The 17,970-nt window shown below is 41.5% G+C and overlaps 1 protein-coding gene across 3 annotated transcripts in view; it reads right to left on the bottom strand.

Annotated features, from left to right (window-relative positions):
- Positions 1-1,458: 1,458 nt before the first annotated feature.
- The window catches only part of stard13a (StAR related lipid transfer domain containing 13a), a 25,623-nt gene continuing 9,111 nt past the window's right edge, over positions 1,459-17,970 (bottom strand). For 2 of the 3 annotated variants that reach the window (XM_068330354.1, XM_068330353.1), the window contains exons 2-14: positions 13,286-13,357; positions 11,801-11,882; positions 10,428-10,491; positions 8,830-10,145; positions 8,094-8,264; positions 7,021-7,180; positions 6,647-6,845; positions 5,616-5,829; positions 5,291-5,405; positions 4,428-4,679; positions 4,043-4,260; positions 3,369-3,545; positions 1,459-3,278 (exon numbers count right to left, since the gene is read on the bottom strand). In XM_068330354.1, coding sequence (XP_068186455.1) covers positions 3,167-3,278; positions 3,369-3,545; positions 4,043-4,260; positions 4,428-4,679; positions 5,291-5,405; positions 5,616-5,829; positions 6,647-6,845; positions 7,021-7,180; positions 8,094-8,264; positions 8,830-10,145; positions 10,428-10,491; positions 11,801-11,882; positions 13,286-13,357 — 3,152 coding nt within the window. In that variant the 3' untranslated portion in view covers positions 1,459-3,166. Of the gene's footprint in view, positions 3,279-3,368; positions 3,546-4,042; positions 4,261-4,427; positions 4,680-5,290; positions 5,406-5,615; positions 5,830-6,646; positions 6,846-7,020; positions 7,181-8,093; positions 8,265-8,829; positions 10,146-10,427; positions 10,492-11,800; positions 11,883-13,285; positions 13,358-14,812; positions 15,581-17,970 lie in introns of those variants that run through there. The other variant, XM_068330355.1, reaches the window with a different exon arrangement.

Genomic DNA, 17,970 nt, shown 5'->3' with positions numbered 1-17,970 from the left:
AAGTGTCAAGAAGGGTATTCATAAAGTTCAAGGCTATGCTAAATTAATAAGAGAATAAATGCAGTTTATTTTTCAGTGGGCTGGAATCAGCTGGTCACTGGGGTTCCCTAAAGATGAGAAGCTGAAAGAGGAAGACTTTTAAATATCAGAGGCTTTCTCTAAAAGTTAAAAGTCTATCAGAGATTGATAGACTGATATAGAATAGACTGATAGAGAATATATTTATAGGGAATATCTGTAACTTTATCTGAGTATCTGTAACTTTACTCTTATACTGTATACTAGCTTTGTGTTTACTTTTGATCAAAATCTTTGGAAAATCTAGTATTAAAACTTGGTTGTAAGTGCTTAACATGCATTTCTTGTTTTCTCCAGAGGAGGTCACACTCAAAAGCTTTTTTGGCTGTGTGAAAGAAAGCTCATGATCCTTCTGAAGCTTCCATCCATCCATTTTCTGCAGCCATTTATCAACTGCAGTGTCAACGGGCGAAGGAGCTATCCCAGCAGGCACTGGGTGACAGGTGGGGGACATCCTGGACCGGTCAGTGGGAAAACACACCTATGAGCAAGTTACCAGTACATCTACAGTTTAGGTTTCGGGGCTGTGGGAAGGAACCCACTCTCAGGGAGAACATATGTAGAACCCCCACACAAAAATGTCTCCAGAACCTGTGAGGTAGCAGTGCTACATGAACACCACTGTTAGGCTGTCTGCATGTTATCTTTACATAAGAGAAAACACTGTCAAATCAGATTACTGTATTTAAACATTTTGCAGTCCACATCTTCATAATTTCACCATCTATTTGCTGAGACCCTTGCGGCGCTAATCAAAAATAAAGTCAATACAAATAGAAAGATCCACCCACCTCGTCAGAAATCCTATTTTGTCGTAGTGTGACATGATGTTCCTCATCTGTCAGAGCCCAGGGAATGATGGGGCTTAGGTACACCCACAGTGCAGGGGGATCATTGACATTCAGGAGATGTAACAGTGTGTCCTACTTTCTCGATAAAGTCACTGACATATTAAATGAGGCACCAGTTAATGGAGCGATGTTTCATTCATTTCTGTATTGTGTTCAAACTGAGAGACAAGCCTGGCTTACAGGGAGGTTGGGAACAGTAGCATCTGTATTCTAATACCTTCATCGTCCTCTGCTGGAGTCCTCATCTGACACGGCTAAGTAGGTAAATGTGATTGGGTATTGATTGGTTTACCGCCGCTTTATGTCTTTGAAAGGACACTGAAAATGTTATTAGGGAGACCCTTCTGATGTCTGGATGGCACTCCTTTAACTCTGTTATCCACAGACATTATCCACGAGATACTTTCCAGAGTCATTTGTGACCTTCAGGCTCCTGCAGGGCAACAGCACCACTCAATGGACTCCAAAACGCATAGCAGGGAAATATTCTCTGTGATACACATGAGAACAGTCAACTGAGGAGTTCATGCCTTATTAAAATAAAACAATTTAATATCACAGACTGAAGAACAATCACACAATTGTCAGATATTATTCCGTTGTCTAGAAACAATGGTTCTGCTTCAGACGTCCATGGGAGCTACTCAGCTGAAGTTTGGAGCCTCTCAGCCGATGGATTATGTCAGAGTCACTCTCTCATCTTTACGTCTTGCTCATGCACACATATTAACACACAGACCCGTCACCCTACTCTGTAACAAACAGCATCCACACACAATTTTGGTGGCACTGTGGAGACATTGTTTCATAGCAACACCATAGCAACGCTGCCTACAGCCTAAACAGAACACAGTGCTATAGCAAAGCAAGCTTCAGTCTGCTGTTGACTTTAGTAGGATGGATTTCACAAATTTCACATTTCAGCATATCAATATGATAAGAAGACCCTGAAAAGCTATGATGTTTACAATACAGGTTGTACATATATCCAAAATGCAGATACACGGGCGTACGCGCACAGTTTTAAACATGCTTCCCAGAAGCAGTGAAATGGTCACATGTCTTAGACATTGTATAACATGACAGCAAAAAAAAAAACCGCAAACGTGATATCACATACATCAATATCATGACAATAACAGGTTTGAAAAAATATTAGATGAGAACACTGAACATAGTTAGAGAATTAAATTAACAGTGATCTCTCATAAGATGTATCCATAAGAGCACCTTTATGGACCTGGTGAGTGTTTCTCCTTTTTGTGTTCCCTCTTGTACTTGTTTAATTTTTTTTCCAGTAATTATTGCACTTTCACTATAAAATGCTGACCTATAACTGTATTGTTCTGGTCAAGGAAATAAGAACCATTAGGATACTACTACCTACAGAAGGCGCTATGATAACTAGGAGCATTTAACACAATGCACTTCCATAAGTCAAGAGTTAATTTTGCCCATGGATTGGGGAGAAAAAGAGTTTTGGGGGGATCGCTTTAATTTAAGCAATTAAGTTTTGCAGTTCATAATATAAGATGTCAATACTGAGTATAAAATGGTGTTGATGTTCTTTTTTCACAATTTTCTAAATCAATTCAATATGTTATTTGAGACAGGTTGTTTCAATCAATTACAGGGCATGAGGCAATATAGAGAGATAAAATTTGGATTTCCTACTTAATTCTACTTAAAGAAAGAGTAACTTTTATATAACTTTTTATTGTATAAAAAATTTCTATGTAATGTGCAAGCTTCAGGTGGATATTCTAATAACTATTAAAGTGATAACAAATTAGGGTGTTTCTTACTAAAGAAACCATGTCCTTACTACACCTGTCTGTCCTACTAGACATGATAGCAGATGAGAATTTGTAATGAATGATCCAGAGCACAAATACTTAGATAGTCCTTAAAAAATGTACATGATTACAGGCAAATTTTATATATGAAAAATCCAATGACTAAATCAAATTACTTCTTTCATATTTAGAAGAGGTCTTATAAAAAAATCATAATTTATGAAATAAATAAGGTGTGATATTCCACTTAAAGACAACTCTGCATAATCAGAAAGCACTGTTGTATGAACTGACTGATTCCATACAGTATGGTACAGTGTGGCTCAGCAGCCTGGAGAGACACCCAGTCTCCAATGCTGGGGCAAGCCCCCCCAAAGTCACTAGTGACCAGAAGCACTTGTTCTGGAAGTGAGACCCATGATCAAGCCTGATTCCAGGGGTTCAGTTCTTGGCTTCAGTCTGATCCAGTGGGTGAAAAGAGGAGCGGATCATCTGGGCTTCATTAACACACAGGTGACCATAGGCCTTGTTGTACCATTCTGCAGATCTTCCCCTGTGACAAGAAAAGCAAATAAAGAATACTAATGATTAATAAGTCAAATTAAAAATTGACTGACAATGAGAGCTTGAAGTCAGCCCTTACCTGAGGTCCACTCTGGAGATGTGTGTGAGTCTGGTCCTCCCAGTCCCACAGGGCTCAAGGAGGTACTGCGACTCCAGCACCACTCGCCTCACTGCTGCCATGCGTGGGCTGTCGTCATGTTCAACGGACACACACACAAGCGCACAGGAGCCCTTACACAAGTCTGTGCGCCACGATCTGAGGACGTGGACAGTCAAAAAGAGGAAAGCAGGGAGTTTAGTCAGGCATGTCATATGGGATTACAGTACTTATTATTATCTATCAATGTACCTGTCGCTTATGGTCTTGATTAATTATGAGGTGTTGGTTTATTTAAAAAATGAGATAACAATGAAATATGCCCATCGCAGTGTCCGTAGGTTGGTTGTTGTCCTCTAAATTCTTTGAGAAAAACTTTAAAACCAAATAATATTTAGTGTAAGTGGGGACTTGGCTTGTACATTGGAGTAAAGTGTTAAAAACACAATAATTTGAAGGCATGACTTTCAGCATATTTCCATGTTTGTGACCCAAAACACTTTGCTTGCTTTTGGTGAAATTATTACTTTATTTTTATATTTTCAAAGTAGTTGTTAATTCAGTTTTGTATTTACTGTATTTCAATGATGAGATATCTTCTACTTTCCTATTTTAGAAATGTTTGAAGGGGGTTATTTAAGGTGATTCATCCTGACCTCAGTACCACATAGTCGCAGCTGGGTTGAGGTGCCATGTTGCCACAGGAGTACTGGTACACATCTGTCTGTTTATCCAGCGTCTCCAAAACCTTCTCCTGCTGTAGCTCAGCCTGCCACAGGGGGCGCTCTCTCAACAGCCGCTGCAGCACCTCGCCGGGAGTCGCAGACACCTCCACACACACTCTCCACCTCCTGAGAGGGTTGCCATCTCCCACCTTATGCACAAACATGTCATGAGAGAAGAGTGCCATTTCTAATCAGATCATGTATTCTACCTATGTCATATTTGTGTCTTATGCAAAAAAAGTGTGTATAAAAAATAATTGTTCAACGTTAAAAAAAAAAAGTTCAATCATTTTGCAGCTATTCAATGACAGCGTACCTTTTTGAATGCAAATTCTGTATTGTCAGTAGTTGAGCGAGACACCCAGCCTTTGCTTTTATCTTTGGCCTCGTCCTGCAGGTTCTGGACCAGCCCTTCTAGATGTGCATGATAGGATCCTTCCTCATCTTCCACTTCTACATCCTCATCCACTTCATCTTCATGAACCTTACACAGCTCGTCTAGTGGAGGAACCATCAGCTCAGCTTCCATGTAGGAGTTGCGAGACTGCGTCACCATCTCCTCCGGAATCTGCGGAGGAGACAACGAAACATTGCGCCATCGCCACACAGATCAATACACTAACAGGTTTTGCTCCTGCAGCCTTAAACACGTGCACTGAAATGACAGAAACAGTCATCATGCAAGCTCTTGCAAAGTATTGCTTAGTACGAAAAATTTGAATATCATGTGTCCTCTGCCGTCATTCTATAAAAGTATTTATACTATCAAAAGAAAAGTCATCCTTGCTCTCATGAAAAATTGTAAACCTGTATTAAACTCAGCATTGCATTGAGATCAAGGTGTCATTTTACATAACAGGATTTTGCAGGGAAAAAAACCACTGTACACACTGACAGCATTGAGGTTGTGATGACACAGTTTTAGAAGTGAGTTAATTACATACAACTATACTGTGGCCTTGGATACTAACTCAGTGAAGAAAATATCTTTCCGCTTCAACTTGTCAGTTATTTTTATTTGTCAATTTGTTATTTAGACATGCATTATTTCTTTCTGAACACACTAAATTTGTAGCTTCTTTTTTTATTTTTCACTTTTGTGAAATAAATCACTCAACAAGCCATTAAAGCAGATCATTTCTAAGCAATCACATACTGCTGAAAACATTACGTTCTGACCTGGAAGAGGTGATGGCATTCAGCGATCATGTGGGCCAGGCCCTGGGTGGCAGCCAGGTTCTCACTCAGGTCCTTCTGATCAGGACGGCCTGTTGTGTACTTCCTCTGGATTGACCTTGAGGATTAAAATTCACAAAGAATAAGAACGTTTATATGACAGGGTACAAGAATGTAGTTATGTCAAATATAGTTATTTTGACATCAAAAGCAATCTAATCACTTAAATTGCATTGATTAATCTATCTATGCATTCGGGTCACGCTAACACACTTTGATCATTTCTTCTTTCTATGTCAGCATCACTGTGTTTACAGGTTAACGTCACCTTGGTGACAGCATCTCATTCTTCAGTATGCTGAGGTGGAAGAGTGAAGGTCCCAGGCAAACAGCGAGGTTCATCGCCGTCATTTGGTTTTCTTCCACCATAGAAGTCACGTCATGCAGGAAGTAGAGCAATGTTTGCAGAACCTCCCTGTTTTCATCCGGCATCAACAAAATGGCTGCTCTGACAGCCTGTAACCTCTGCTCCTTTGGGACGTCTGAAGGAAAAGGAACAGAGGAAGTGAGCAGGGAGTGGGGGGGTAAAGGAATGCTGTAGTTACAGTTACCAATACTAAATATTTGATAGAATCTTTTATCTAGACGAGGGGTGTCAAACTCATTTCCACCGAGGGCCAATTCAGCATAAAGGCTCTCCTCAAAGGGTCAGATGTAACTTATAAATGTAACTAAATGTAACTCAAGGTAATATAAAATAAATATAGCTGCTCCTTATTGGTAAATAACTGAATGTATTACTTATTCAAGTTACAAACATTAGTTTGGTTATTGCTCTGTTACAACAAATATTTTTATAAATCCTTTTATGACTTTATTGTCAGTGTTAAAATGGGTTAATTACTGCATTGTGGGAAATGTAGTTTTGCTCAGAGCACACTTTTGACTAATTTATTTTTAGACAATCTGACCATTTATGCTCTCGGGGGCCACACAATGTGATGCAGAGGGCAACATTTGGCCCCTGGGCCTTGAGTTTGACGCATGTGATCTAAAACATATAGTCAGTGGCTAATTTAACATTTATTTAAAAGATCCCTGATTTTGGCATCATTTAGAATAAAAAATTGTCTTATTCTAAATGAAATTGGACATAATTTATCATATAGAAGCAGCATAAGTCAAAGAAAAATAAAGATACAAGCCAATTATTGACAGTCGCAATGCTTAGTGACTTCAAAGTTGACATTATATTACCGTTGAGTTAAATTGGTAGTCTATTTTGTCATCTGAGCGTATCTGACCCTCACGCCAATTTAAATGTGAGCTGTTGATCATTGCTGATCACTGTGAACTCACACTGATAGATGTGCAGAAAGGTTTCCCCCAGCTTGCTGGTCAGCAGAGGCTCTGGCAGGTCCCTGAAGAACTGTTTGACCATGTCGGCCACGTCGTACGCTGACTGGTCCTCGTAGCTCACGGCGTCAGGGGACAGCTCACACAGCTGCCTCAGGGTCTGAATGCGGGACTTCACGCCGGACTTACGGAACAATCCAACCTGGGATGGAATAAAAGCAAAGCAGAGTGAAGTCATTGGAAAACATGATGAGGAAACGTTGCTTTTTGATGTTTGTTGCAGCACATTTAAATGCAAATAACATATATTTACAGCCTCTGCCACCATAGTGAGAGAGGACATATAGACTCTAATTTAGACTTGTAAAACTTCTTACCTGGTCCAGACAGTGTGTCCTGAGGTGGCTGAGGGCCTGTTGTAAACACAGAGGGAGCGGAAAACCACAGCGCTGGACATGGATGATGAGGGGAACACCAAACACACTCTTCTCTTTGTAGTCTGGCACTTTCATGCGCTTCATAAACTTTGGCACAGACCTGGGAGCCATAGACAGAAAACAGTTAAGGAAGTGTGTGGGAGAAAGAGCGGCTCATGCCTTCATTATCTCATGTAAACGCTGGTCAACCAAATTTTTCTCCTGGGGATAATAAAAGCAAACAGGGCTGATCATTAACACACGGATGTGCTTGTGTTTGCTGTTCATGGCATATATAGACCTGTGGTGTGCTGCTGTCAACTCATAGCCGGTTTTTAACGAACAGTGGCGCCTTGATGACATAAACAGTATTAGTGTCCTAGCTGAGTTATGGCTCTTTAAACATGTGAATGTATTTAATGTGCATCCTGCTGTGGAAACCCTATTTTACAGCAGGAAGCTGTAAAATTGCCATTGACAAAAAAAAAGAAGAAGAAATAACTGTCATGAACATAAGACTAGCTAAGTTGGCAGAAAGGACAGAGATGAGGAAAGATTTTGTCACTTATAATTTGGTTGCACACACTGTACGATGGCGTTTGAGTTGACTTGGACTTCAGCTTTGGGACTTGTGAACAGTATGCAGTGATATCGTGCGTCATTTATTTATATATCTGGGTGGGCTGCATTTCGCAAAACCATCGGCTTTAATTAAAAAAAAAAAGAAATGCAACACCGTCTGTTTACATTAAAGATTGTTAGATCAACCACATGTCACTTTGCTACAGTTGAAGTTTAGTTAGCGACTATGGATGGTTATCAAAGACGTTTAATTGAGCATTATCTGTTAAATATTGATTTTTAAGTTCTTTATAGCTATGGAGGTTAACTGGATCCATTTTCTGAATCCTTTGAAAATCTTTTGTTGTTTATTAAAAAAAAATACATAAAAATAAGAGTGAACAGCTACAACACATAGACACGATAAAAACTAGATTTATCTGTGTGATGTATGTGGTAGCATGTTTACCCACCATGTCCAGCCATGTTTATTAGACATGGAGTACTTCTCCATGATGGCCGTGAGGCGGAGCAGAGAGAACTTCTGCAGAAGACTGAGTTGGCCTGCTGATTGGCTGCTGATCTGCAGTGAGGATGCTGGCTGTTTGAGATGATCCGAAGTTCTGAAACTGGGCCATCGTAGACTGAAATGAGGGGGAAATACCAGTACAGAGTGGGAGGTACACACAAAGAAGAAGGAATGTGAAAACACTGTGAGGCTAATTTAAAGGGTAAATCTGGTTCATTGAAATTTAAGACTTGTAATTTTTGTTTTAGCCATCTTTCCTATCTGTATTTATAACATTTCAATCAGGCACAACGATGATCAAGACATTTCCAGACTTCAGCTAGAAAAAAAAGCAGAAGAGCAATATTGTTCATTACTGACTTCCACTGTAGTGTCCAGTCAAACTTCCTGATTCATCTTTGACTGAAAATATTTTTGATCAAAGAGGGATTATGAGAGACATTTGATGTCAGTAATAATCTTTTTGCCTACAAATAAGGTATGTTAGGTGAACAAACTGTTGGGTTGCTTAAGACCTCCCTGGCCAACTTCTCAATTCCTGCCGTGATGGAAATACCTAAACCTTCCTGGCAAGTTCCAACTTCAAATTACAATGTTAGTGGACATTAAAATGAGAGAAAACTCCACTAACTTAATATGTAATTTCAAATTACTTCTTAGATTTCTAAACAGTTACTCACCGTGGCCTTGTTAGTGAAGCCCCAACTCCAGAGTCTCGCCTCTCCCGACTGGTCCCCGTCGAGTCGGAGTCATTCAAGGAGACGCCATCTCTCTCTCCTTCGCTGGGAGTGGTTCTGCTCTCACCTTCCTCATCCCCCTCCCCTGTGTCGCCTTCAGGCAGCACATTACGGCTCCAGTGGTCCACTATCTGCTGCAAACCACTGACATGCTGGATGATGTCATCCAGGTGAGGGAACAGATTGTCTTCTTTCTCTAAATCCAGGAGGTCTCCAGTGCTGGCGTACAGGTGGGTGCCAGGGACATTGTCATAAACACTCACCCTGCTGCCCCGAGGAGCTCCAGGACAGGGGGGCTTGGAGAGAGGTTTACCAGACCAGGGCTCACCCAAGCCTTTGTTTGATGAAGTTTTGGGTCCTGTCTGGGGGCCACTGTTCCTGTGCTCAGGGGAAGGTGCTAGACTCTCAATGGACAGGGCTTTGGGAAAGGTGCCTGGTTTATGATCCTTGGGGATGTGAACGAGGAGGTTTTCATATGAGTGAAACTGGTTTCTTCCAAACTGGCCATGTCCTTCAGTCCTTTTACCCTGAGAAGGCATCTCCATGTCTTCCAGATACATGCTACCCCTCTTGTTGGCGGTGCGAGGTTTTCTAAACACAGCTTCCTTCATATCGGATGACACTGTTTCACTATGGGGGCTCACACTCGCTATGGACTGATCTTTACCATCTTTGGCAAGCGAGACAGAGGAGATGTTACCATCGGTTTCATGGTTGTGTTTAGGGCTGTCATCTAATTTGCTTATTGGAGTACAATGAAGCATTTGCAGTGCCTGAGGTTCCTCCCCCTGTAACACTGGCCCACTGATGACCAGTGGCGGTCTGCAATTTGAGCTTTTCCGTCTTGTCGATGGACCCCAAGTGCGCATCATTTCCATGCGACGCAAAAACTCTTTGGCTTTACTACGCCCCCCTTGGCCATGGTGGCTGTTTTTGATGGGTAGGGAGTTGTAGTGAGGAAGTTCCCTGGCTGGTTGGTAGGAAGTGGAGAGAGAGGCTATAGATAAAGAGTCAATCATGGGAGAGGCGGTGTCCTCACTGTGCAGTGAGGAACTTTCCGTGATCTCCTGCTCACTTAGGTCTGTTAGGACGCTCTCACTGCTCACTGTGCTGCGCAGTCCCTCCCCCTGCCTGGTTGTGCTGCTTTCATTGGTGCTGTCCAAAAGGAAGTCTTGGAGGCGAGACCAACGTCGACTGCTCCACTCAAATGTCCATCTCTTACTGATGGCCAAAGGATCATCTTCATCAGAGTCATCACCCTACAGAGGGATGAAGAATTATTCCGTATTAGTTACCAGCCTGCAGTAGACAAAATGTTTTCATTTAATTTCTCTTAACTAAATGCATTATAAGTAAATCAAGAGTTTTAAATGTGATATCAAGTACAATGATAATGTCTTTCTATTTGGTAAAAATTGGGGATAATGACGTGAACACGATCTGTCTGGTATTTGAATCTAGAAAACATAAATTTGTGAAGCCCCTTGGTGGAAGGTGGTATCACATTTTCAGAGTGAGCAGACATTTTAAAGGCATCTTACTTTCTTCTTGGGGTGGCTGACATCCAGTTTCATGGAGGCACATTTGTTCAGAGTGTTTAGACGTCTGCAACAAATACAACAGCACATAGTTATTGAACGTAGCTGGACCTGTTTGGGTTGGTAATTCCATCTGGTGCCATACGTGTTTGTTTCCCTCAGTGCTCTCACTTTCACTCCTTAATCTCTCTCAACACTTCCACCGTCACCCATTCCTTCGAAGTCAGATCAGCTACTTTCAGGCATTCCTTTCATTCTGTCTGCATTTCTAATCTTTATTCCTCTTATCCTCTGGTATCACTTCTCTGGAACTGATCTTTCTTCAATCATAACTGGTTCTTGTCTTCAGCTTCTCTCCTTCATCCTCTTCATCTCTCACCCATTCCCACACCCTTTGATTTCACTTCAACACTCTGTGGGTGAACTGGGTGCCAACATCCTCACCAAAAACATCTTTTCTGTATGCATCCTATGAGTCCCGCTCACTTTTTCATCCCTTCTGCAGCCCGGGGGGGTGTAAACACTGATTAGAACAGTGGCATCTGTGTCGGATCCTTTCAAGATGGAATCATTAAAAACATGACCTCTTTTGTTTGAAACATTTCATGGCCTCGAATACCAAAATACCACCCTTGTTCCTGAAAGTAAACATCCAACGGTGAGGGAATCCTTGCTGTTTTCACATGATTCTTACAAAAACATTCATAATGATTTAGAATTCTAGATTCCTTTGTGTTCTCACTAGCACAACCGTATAATCTAAAATTTACAATCCTGGAAGATTCTTATGCTTTACAGCTCCTGAAACAGCAGTCCAAAGTGTTCTATCTAAATATAACCATAAGGAACCACTAATGCTATAATTAACACACCCTCTTTTAGCATAGACAATGGAGATTTGGAGACACGGGGGTAAACAGAGAGAGCTAAAAGGAGAATATGGGAGAGGTCAAATATGCTGATGCAAACTGGGAACACTTCACTGAAGAGGAGAGGAGACGAGAAGCCGAAAAGATCACAGAGGTGTGCAAAGAAACCTGGCAGAGTATTCTGGTGTCCCCTAAGTCCTCCACTGTTACCCTCAGCCCCCCTGTGTGGCCCCCTGAGGATGTTTTCTCTTTGATAGTGAGATCAAAGTGAGGCAGAGGGGAGGGAAGGTGACCGGATCAAAGCCGGGGTCTCCGAGTGGGAGACAGAGATGGGGACTTCATCAAGGCTCAGGGTCAGATATCTGATGATTAGCGGTTAGCACAGGACAGGGGGGGGGGGCATGTTTAGCTGCAGAACTGGGAGGAGGAATGAGGCCGAGGCGAGAGAAAGAATTTCACCAGAGAGCGAATGAAGTTTGCATATGTGCATGCAGAGGATGTCCTTACCGACACAGAGGCTCCACCAGATCCTGGTCCAAAAAGTCATGGTCCCTTTTCACTGAGGAAATGTTGATTGGAAACAGGGAATCTGTGTGTGTGTGTGTGTGTGTGTGTGTGTGTGTGTGTGTGTGTGTGTGTGTGTGTGTGTGTGTGTGTGTGTGTGTGTGTGTGTGTGTGTGTGTGTGTGTGTGTGTGTGTGTGTGTGTGTGTGTGTGTGTGAGAGAGAGAGAGAGAGAGAGAGAGAGAGATGTTTTGATTTAATTTGATTTTTAACATCACGTTTATTCATAAAAGTCAAATTAGAAATAATCACATTGACACAAAATCCAAAAAAGATTCACTTAAGAGGATTTTCACTTAAGAGGATTTTCAATAACACTGTGCGTTTTATGAACAAAAACATCTAACCTTTTAACATTTATCAAACTAAAAAAAGCAGACAAAATTAAGAAGAAATACTAAATATCCGTTCTCCACAATCATCTCTTCTATAATCATGTCTTTTACTTTTTGTCAGTAGTTGTTTCAATCTATAAAACTCTTGGTCTGAAAAAACTGGTTCACCACTTCTTGTTTTACTTTTCATATAAAAGAGAGAGAGAGAGAGAAACGCATTGAATGACAGGAGGCAGCAGTTTTCATGCTGTTTAACCCTTAAAGAAGTCAGTAAAATATGGAACAACTGCCACCGCGGTTTTAAGCACCCGTGGTTTAAGTTTACAGAACACAAATACACATTTTCAAAGCCCAGAATAACTTGAATTCTCCTTATTGCAGATCCAAAATGACTCAAGTCTTTATTATTTTGGTCATTGTCTGTGCGGTGACAGAATGCAAGGATCTTGTAAGCCAGGCAGCAGCCGCAGAGTTCCACAAGCCGACAAGCATAACCTGACATTACTGTAGCTCAGTTCAGTGTGTGTGTGTGTATGTGTGTGTGTGCGTGCGTGCGTGCGTGCGTGTGTGTGTGTGTGTGTATGTATGCAAGAGTTACTTCTGTGATTACTGAGACCATTTCCTGTTTGGTTCTGAACTGTGTGAAACTGATCATCATTGCATGAATTAACGCCGATACTGTAGGTTTTCAAGTGAAGGGAAAATGCAAGAGGAAAGAAAAAAAGAATGACGGAAGAGAGAGTGAAAGGAGAAGAGTGCAGATGGAAAGAAAGTAGTGGATGAGCTGGAAGAAGAAGAGGGAGAGAGAAGCTGTAAGATTCCCAGGAGTGATAACAAGGCCTTTCTCATGACCTATCTCTCCGGACAGGAACTGGTTCCTGCAAATAGAATGCAGCAGCCCAGAAGACAGAGGGAGAGCAGAAAAAGAGAGTGATGGAAAAATAAGACAAAGAGCCAAACAGGGAGAGAGAGAAAACCAGAAGAGGAGTAAACAAAAGTACAGATCTGAAGTCTGTGTGAAAGAAGCCAGCTGGGTAAATGCTCAGTACTTGGGTGCATGTTTTTGTGTCTTTGTGCCGTATATGTGTGTGTTACCTTCATAGAGCTGGGCGTACTGTGGAAATCCCGCTGCTCTAAGCCAATCACAAGCCTCCTTTGCCTCGATCTCTGCAAAGAGAAAAGAAAGTAGTAAAACACTGAGCACTAAATTCAATATACTGACCATATGGAAATTTGGAAACAGGTCAGAGAAATAAAAACACTATGTTGAAATGGGAGCTGATATCACATGATTTCTGTGGAGAAGATTCTGCTCTGACGGTTCCAGTAGACTTCATGAGGAGTGGTGATGGTGTCTTTAAAATATATATTAAAATATGCATTAAAATATATATGAAACACTCTTGAGACCCCATTTCCATAAACTCTGGGAGGTCAGGTAAAATATCACAGTTGAACCCGCGACAAACGACAACATCTTCAATCTGATAAACTTCCAATCATGTGTTTGTAATGTCAAATCAGCTTTTAGTTTAACATTTTTGAAAAGTTTTGGTTTTTAAAGGAGACGTCTCATTTTAAAGGAGTCTATCTTTCTATTTATCTATCTTTCCATGGACTTGTATTATAGGGAGAGTGATAGATAAAAGAACCAGTCGTCTCATAGGTGCATAAACGTTATGGTTCTTACAGACGGTACCACACCCAATTAGATGCTGCCACAGCTCCAACACACATTTTTACAGGCATTTGTTTTACTGCCTTTTTCCACAGCCTTACAGTACGCGTTGCTCACACTGCTTAACTTGCAGCTCTAAAATGTTTGTGGGTGTTTCTTGTGCCTACATTTTGATAATGAACAAACAAAATCCTCTGGGCACAGCTTTGTGCAGATAAAGACATTCAAATGGTCTTTGTGCCAGTGATGAAATATAGAAATGTAAAATATATATAGACACAGTGACACACACACACATGCACATACACACTCTGATTTAAAAACAAAAAAATTCAAAAGTGTGTGTGGGACGATTTGGCTCTGTAGTCTTTGTGAATAAGATCGCACATTAAATAATAATGAAAGAATGATTACAGTATATGGTTATAATTAGATAGATAGATAGATAGATACTTTATTAATCCCGGAGGAAATTAGCAGCTGATAAATGTCAATATTTAAAAGTTAAGTATAATAAACTTGTAGTAATTTAATCAGAGATACAACATTTTTCTGCTTCATTCTGTAGCTCTTTTTCTCTTCCCACTTTCAAACTCATTCACTCTTACTTTGGCTTTTTACTTAGAGAGATGCTGGCGGTGAATGGCAACGCAGAAATACAAAAGAACAAAGTTCAGCAGAGTAATCAAAGGTCTTCGTCTTCACTATCAGAGAAGAGAACGGTCAGAGGAAACAAGCCTTCCACTGAAATCCAGCAATTACATCCCTGTCAACACCTTTCCGGCATTACTCGTCTCTCTTAATCACACATGAAGCCACACAGGGGCAGGTCACCATAAAAAGAAAACTAAAAAAAAGACTGGACAAAGAGAGCAAAGTGTTTTTCACCACAGACAGAGATGAGCAAAAGGAAATATACAAAAATCCAAAAGTTGGAAACTTACTTGAAGCCCTCATGGTGGAGGCGATGACATGCTTCTATTTCTGTCACCCTTCCTCAGATGGAAGTTTCCTCTCCATTCCTCGACACATTCACTCACCAATAGTCAGCTTCCCATCAAATGTCAAAGATTCTGGACTTTCTTCTTGCTGCCCCTGGTGTTTACAACTATGCCTCCCTCTTTCACCCTGCCCCATGCAGGTTTTCTCTTCCCTCTAATTTTATCCTGAACCACCTCTCCTGCACTTTCTGCTTTGTTGGGATCCACATACAATACCTCTCTATTTTTGAAACCCTCTCTTTGACTTGAGTCTCACTTCTTCAGTGTCTTACTTTTTGCTATTTTATCCACTTTCTTTTAGTCTTCCTCTGTATACCTTCTGCATCTCTGTCACTTCTTATCCCCATCCTCCTTCATCCATTTAACCCCTTTGTTTCCTTAACCTCTCATCCTGTCTTCATGTTTGCTCCTGTGTGAAGCCAACCAACGCCACCAACTCCACACCTCCTTTCTCATTGCCAAAGTTGCTGTTGCTCCGTTTCATCTGAGGAGAAAGGTCTAATCTCAGCTGGCGTTCGCATCAGCCGGCCCCCGAGGTCATAGACCGATGACTGGCTGACTTCACATGTCAGATGAATGTACCAGCAACCCAATGAGGAGACTCTGACCTCAGCCTCTCTTCCTCTGGCGTACTGCGCACCACTGCAGCTCAAATACATGCATACGCACAAACAAATATGACACACACAGCTCAGACAGTTTGGGGTATTCCAGATGTTACCCCCAGTGAGTGAAAGAATGCAAAAAGGATGAGCCATGCAGACAGCTGGGGTGGGGAGGGCAGCTGAGAAGCCAGACCCTGTGGGAAAACCACAGGCAGGAAGAACCGATCATAGCAGCCACTTATTTACTGGATGTAAGAGTTAAAATAGTGTGAACAGACAAAGGACGGGGACGAGGAGACACCTCAAAGAAGAAATAATATTTTAAAATTGACAAATTTCTCAGTCATTATTTGATCCTTTTCACACCTGGGGGTGGAGGCTATTGAATTTATGGATGGTGATGGGTGGGTTTTCTCCGGGTTTTTCGGCTTCCTCCCACCTCCAAAAACATGCGCTTCAGGTTAATTGACAGTAGTGTGTGAGTGTGTGTGTGCGTGTTTGTCTGTCTATGTGTGACTCCACGGTGAACTGGCGTCCCCCCACCTCACGCCCTGAGTCAGCTGGGATAGGCTCCAGCTCCCCTCGACCCGCCACAGCAAATGAAGCAGTTGAAAATGGAATGGAATGGAATAATGACCCATTTTCTAATTTTTTGTGTTAATGATTTTTAAAGCAACTTCACGTAGACACACTTGTAGCCTCATCCAAAAAAATTAAAGCCAAGAAACCATAGCCGAGCAGCAGTATCCTGTTACACAATGTAAATGCATAATTTAGTTGAAGTCGAATAAAGATCTAAAAAATGTCCAAGCACATCTTTTCATAATAGATTGACAGAAGTCTAAAAGATTTTCAAAGTTTACCCCAAAATTTCTTGTGTTACCTTCAAATTTAATAAATAATAATGAAACCGAAGATGAAAAGCTCAGAAGAGTGTGTTATCAGCGTTATGTCTTTTTGTCTGAGCACAAAGGTGCCAAGTGATAAAGCTTCTGAGCTTCTGTCAGCATGAGAACAAAGCACTGTTATTCATCTGTGGAGAATTTAATCAAGAGATTAATTAGTGCACAAACATGTTATTAGCGGCCCACAAACACACAATTGGAGAGAGTCAGATGGAGTTAATCCAAGCTGCCCGCTGCGCCTTTCCTTCTGTCTATGTCGCTGCATTCCTGCTGTGGGGAATGCATGACAGGCAGCGAGCCACCAGAACAACAGCAGGAAAGGTGGACAGATGGTGTGTGTATGACTGTACATGGGTGTGTGAATACCGGTGTTCATTTGTGGGACAAAGGGGCTGTAAGGTAATTCCTTGCACAAGGATGCCAGTTACGTTACATAACACATAGAATACAAGCACCCCGATGTGATCTAAGCTTCTCTCTGCGCTTTCCCTTTTCTTTCCCTTGCCTTTAATTTCCTCCCGCCTGCCCACCAGTAACCTTGACTTTCTGACTGCCTTTTCACGGCGTTACGTCTGCCTTGTGTCGGCCTTAAGGACCTTGAAGTGCCTTGAAGTGACATCATATCCTGCTCTGAATTTCCCAGGCATCCATGTGGGCTAAGAACAGCAACAGGAAGTTCCTGGACTGAACGAGTGAGTGGGAGTGGGACGAGTGTATTTGTTTTTAGTAATATGTATTGGCTTTAAAAACTAAATAAGTTTTTCAGTGAAAGTGAACACAATAACTAGAAGATATGAACAACACTGAAGAAGGACAAAACGTTACAAGCTGTATAAGTCATTGTTCAAACCCACACACACACACACAGACAAACACACATACACACAGACACAGGATGCCTGGAGCGCAGCCATATTCCTACATACGCTAAAACACTTAGTCCTTCATGTTCAGAGGTCACAAAGAAAAAAAAGCAGCAAAGGAGGAGTGATGGGAGTGAGGAAGGAAGGGAGGGAGCGATGTAGGGAGGGAAGCCAAAGAGGAATATGTCCGTCACAGCCTGTACGGTTCATCTGTGATGACATCAAACCCTCAGGAATGTACTGTAAAACAGAATCTACACTGACATGAAATCAGTGACAGTCTCCTGTACATCGGTCACTAAGGACTGAAGGGATTAGACACCTGAATGCACAATATGACAGACATGTTAAGGCGGCTGTAAGTTCATCATGACTAACAGCAGCACTGAGTTTCTGGAGGGTGCTGAACTACTATGGGAAGGGATAAGATAAGACAAAGAGGCAGAAGGTGCTCAAGATTCATTTGTGGTTGTTGTGCTGCTTTGTCTCCAGCAGAGGGCAATAAGGTGAAAGATCATAGAAGCGTATGTGATTTTTTTGTTAAATTATTGAAAACCTTCCAGCTGTGGTTTCATGAGGGGGGATGAATGTGGCACTTTTTTTTCTTTTCTTTTTTTTGCCATTTCCTGCTTGATATTTAGAGAGAATCCAGAAAATGTTTGGCTTTGATTGGTATTCAGCACAACCTTGTGCTCTGATCTTATTGAGTACAATAGTCAGTCAGTCAT

This window comes from Antennarius striatus, chromosome 13 (assembly GCF_040054535.1).
Source record: "Antennarius striatus isolate MH-2024 chromosome 13, ASM4005453v1, whole genome shotgun sequence".
Classification (NCBI taxonomy): Eukaryota; Metazoa; Chordata; class Actinopteri; order Lophiiformes; family Antennariidae; genus Antennarius; species Antennarius striatus.
Note: the sequence above shows the minus strand (reverse complement) of the source record. Positions and strands in the feature narration are given on the sequence as shown.